Source organism: Cannabis sativa, chromosome 9 (genome assembly GCF_029168945.1).
Source record: "Cannabis sativa cultivar Pink pepper isolate KNU-18-1 chromosome 9, ASM2916894v1, whole genome shotgun sequence".
Classification (NCBI taxonomy): domain Eukaryota; kingdom Viridiplantae; phylum Streptophyta; class Magnoliopsida; order Rosales; family Cannabaceae; genus Cannabis; species Cannabis sativa.
This window is the reverse complement of record NC_083609.1, coordinates 60,518,567-60,521,906: the sequence shown is the minus strand read 5'-3', so window position 1 is coordinate 60,521,906 and position 3,340 is coordinate 60,518,567. Positions and strand designations below refer to the sequence as shown.

General features: G+C 27.5%; 1 protein-coding gene across 1 annotated transcript; it reads right to left on the bottom strand.

Moving 5' to 3' along the window:
* Nucleotides 1-1,304: 1,304 nt before the first annotated feature.
* On the bottom strand, nt 1,305-3,136 carry LOC115721909 (probable O-methyltransferase 3). The gene is made up of 2 exons (XM_030651012.2): nt 2,199-3,136; nt 1,305-1,885 (listed from the first exon to the last, which is right to left on the bottom strand). Exons 1-2 carry the CDS (start codon nt 3,018-3,020, stop codon nt 1,577-1,579), a joined length of 1,131 nt encoding a protein of 376 aa, XP_030506872.1. The 5' UTR covers nt 3,021-3,136; the 3' UTR covers nt 1,305-1,576.
* Nucleotides 3,137-3,340: the final 204 nt, after the last annotated feature.

The following is a 3,340-nucleotide window of genomic DNA, read 5'->3' as shown; positions in this document are numbered from 1 at the left end:
TGCATTAAGATTATATTGTGATATGATATTATATCATATGTAGAAATAATGTGTGATACGATACATGTTAGTATATGTGTGAGCATAGTATGTATTGATTTGATTAATTAAGATATTATTATATGGTATTTCACTGATGATTATGTTAACTAGTTGGAGGAGTTATGTCTTACATAACTCTTTTTACTGAGCATTAGTTCACGGGTACTCTGTGTGCAGATAAAGGTAAAACTAAACAGTGAGGATGGCGAGCTCGAGGTATGAATTACATGTTAGGAAATTGTCACGGTATTTTGATTTTAATTATTTGAGATTATGATTCGAATGGTTTTGTAAAGCTTTATATTAAAAATTGCGAATAATTTGATATTTTGTTATAAAATAATAAGATCTCATGCTTTATATTTATTTCAATAAATGAGTTTGTTATTTTTGTTATAAGTAGTTTAAAATAGACTATTACATGAATTATGGTATTGCTTAGGTTCCTAAATAGAGACTTGATACAGATGTAATGGATTGTTATGCTCTTATAGATATATATTCAAAGTGTGGTTTGCTCTCGATTTTCTATTTCAGCTTCTCCCTATTATTTTTTTTTTTAGTACACTATTATTTAATGCCTTACCTATGTATTCATATTTTATATTCCATTTTGCAAATTTTTTCTATAATAATTGCAAAGAAAGCTTCAATGTGTTGGCAATATTGATAAATTGGTGTAATAATGAGATTTATAATACATTTAAATTTAGTTGGTGCTTGAGATTGTGTTTTGTTAATATTTTGTATTTGATATTTTGAATATTTTGTTGTTTTAGATAATTTGAATTATAAAGTAAGACTTTATGAAATAAAAATTAATTAATCTTTCAAATTAATTGTGTTATGAAGAGAAAATAGTATGATGGAAATTGATTTTTTTTTTATATATATTTTCAAATTAATTAGATGATAAAATAATGCAAAAATTGTATTATTGTAAAATTTAAATGAAAATAAATATATTATGAAACTAAAACAATAATGATTTTTAGTACACAAAATGTATTATTGTTTAATATTCAATAATACTTAATATAAGTTAAAAAAAATATATTATGGAAACTAATAAAGATAATATTTGTTTAAATACTAATTCATAGAATATATTATAAAAAGTGTCCCTACTTTTAATAATAGACTATCTTTCATACATCAAAAAGTTTATAGTGAGATTTTTATAATACTTTTGGTATTATAGAACTCTTTATTTGTTGTAGTGATGAAACTTATAATAATTATTGATTTATCAAAACAAAATTAGTGGTAAAAGTTTTACTAATTATGAAAAAAATGGTGCATCAATCATAACTAAAAATTCAAACACATTTTTATTTTATTAATAATTCTTCAACTTGTAATATTAAAAGCATATGATGAGCCTCATCGATATATATATCTTATTATTTTTGGCTTACATAATTACTCATATGTTAATTATGTTTCCTTATTACAATATACCAATAATAATAGAGAAATAGCTTACAAACAACACAACCATTAATAATACTTAATCTTAAGTATAATTAATTAATTATGGATAAACCTCAATAACAGATCTTAAACCCAAAATAGGCGTAATCTTATAATCAGAAAAACCGGCATCTTTAAAGAGCTTAGCCCATTCTTTCTCATTCCTTTCTTTTCCAGTGAGCAAAGTCATCATCAACATGTCGAAAAAGAGTTGAGTTTCATAAGATTCGTCATCTTCATCTTTTTCATTTTCGACCTTCATGTCTATTATGATTACTTTCCCTCCTTTCTTTTTGCTCTTCATTATGGCCTCTTTGCATTTTTTTAAAATTTTCACGCTTTCTTCGTCATTCCAATCATGTAATATCCACTGTTATAATAACCAAATATAATATATTTTAGTTAATTATATATATATCAAATCTTTCTTAAAAATATTAATTAATATAGTGTAACATTTGTTTTTACTTAAATATATTGAATATTTTATTAAATATCATTATAAAAGTATCAACATGAGACTCATAATAATAATTGTCAATTAAAAAAATTGTATGTAGTCAATTATTGAAAAAATATGATAAAAAAATTAAAGCATATCTAAAGTAGGAGATTTGTCTCTAAACAAAGTAAAATCAATGGCTAATTAATATACTTAGAACTTAGAATATGTATGTATGTACCTTCAACAAAACTACTTCAGCTGTAGGAACTTCAACAAACATGTCTCCCCCAACAAAATTGAGGTTATTCCCACCTTGTAAATCAGCTACAACATGTGGTAAATCCAAAACTGTACACTGAATTTGGGGAAAATTAGTCGCAATCGATGTGGCCACAGTCCCGGTCCCTCCACCGACATCAACCAATGATTCCACTCCCTCAAACACCCATTTACACTTTTCGATCACAACGCTCGTCACCAATCGTGCATCGCTAGCCATGGCATCGTTGAAGAATCGCGCTAGATTTGGCTGATGGCTACCATAATCCCAAAACGTCATCCCATTAGCTGTGTCAAACGGTGTAGGATCATCGTTTTGGAACCAGTTGCTGAGAAAATCCCAGGGTTTAGTCATCACAGGGTCGAGCATGGACAGCAAGAAGGGTGTGACACTCATAGGATTGTCCTTTAGTAGTAATTTGGAAGCGTCAGTTATAACATAGCCTTCTTCTTCTTCTCCTTCTCCTCCTCCTTCGACTTTTTGCAGAGCAAAAAAGCCAGAGTGGATCAAAATTCGCATGAGGCGATAGACACAAGGGGATTTTTTTTGGTTTATGGGGAGTGCAAGTACGAGTTGAGAAATGGTCATGGGTTTTCTATAGTTGTTGACGATATCTGGAATACCTAATTGAATGGCACATTTTAAGGACATGGAGTTGATGAAATTGAAAATTTGGTTCCATATGTGGCCTTGAGCTCCTAGCAATTCTATGCTATTTTCCTCATTTAGAACCAAATCTATATTGTTGTTAAGATGCCTAAAACTCTTAAGCTTCTCCATGTTTAGACTATAAAGGTATAATCTATATAGGCTTTTACACTTTGTTGAATATGATAATTAATTACTATAATTAAGCTCTATTTATAGAGCTGAGTTTTGGTTCTTAATGATTCTATTGCATATCCTTAAGAAGACATGTGGGGTAAATTAAATTAAATTGAACATAAAATAATAAAAGCATACTTTCATATTATATAATTTTTTATAAATGATTTGTTGTATTAATATAATTTAGATGACAATACCAGCTATAGTACAATCAATCAATTAATTATAAACTATTTATTTATCAATTTAAAGTAAGTAAGGATTCATGAATT

What these genes read in the sequence shown, in the direction of transcription:
- LOC115721909 (XM_030651012.2), bottom strand. Translation starts at nt 3,020, where the DNA reads ATGGAGAAGCTTAAGAGTTTTAGGCATCTTAACAACAATATAGATTTG. An exon ending in CTGAAGTAGTTTTGTTGAAG is followed by an intron (nt 1,886 to 2,198) that starts GTACATACATAC and finishes TTATTATAACAG; the next exon opens with TGGATATTACATGATTGGAA.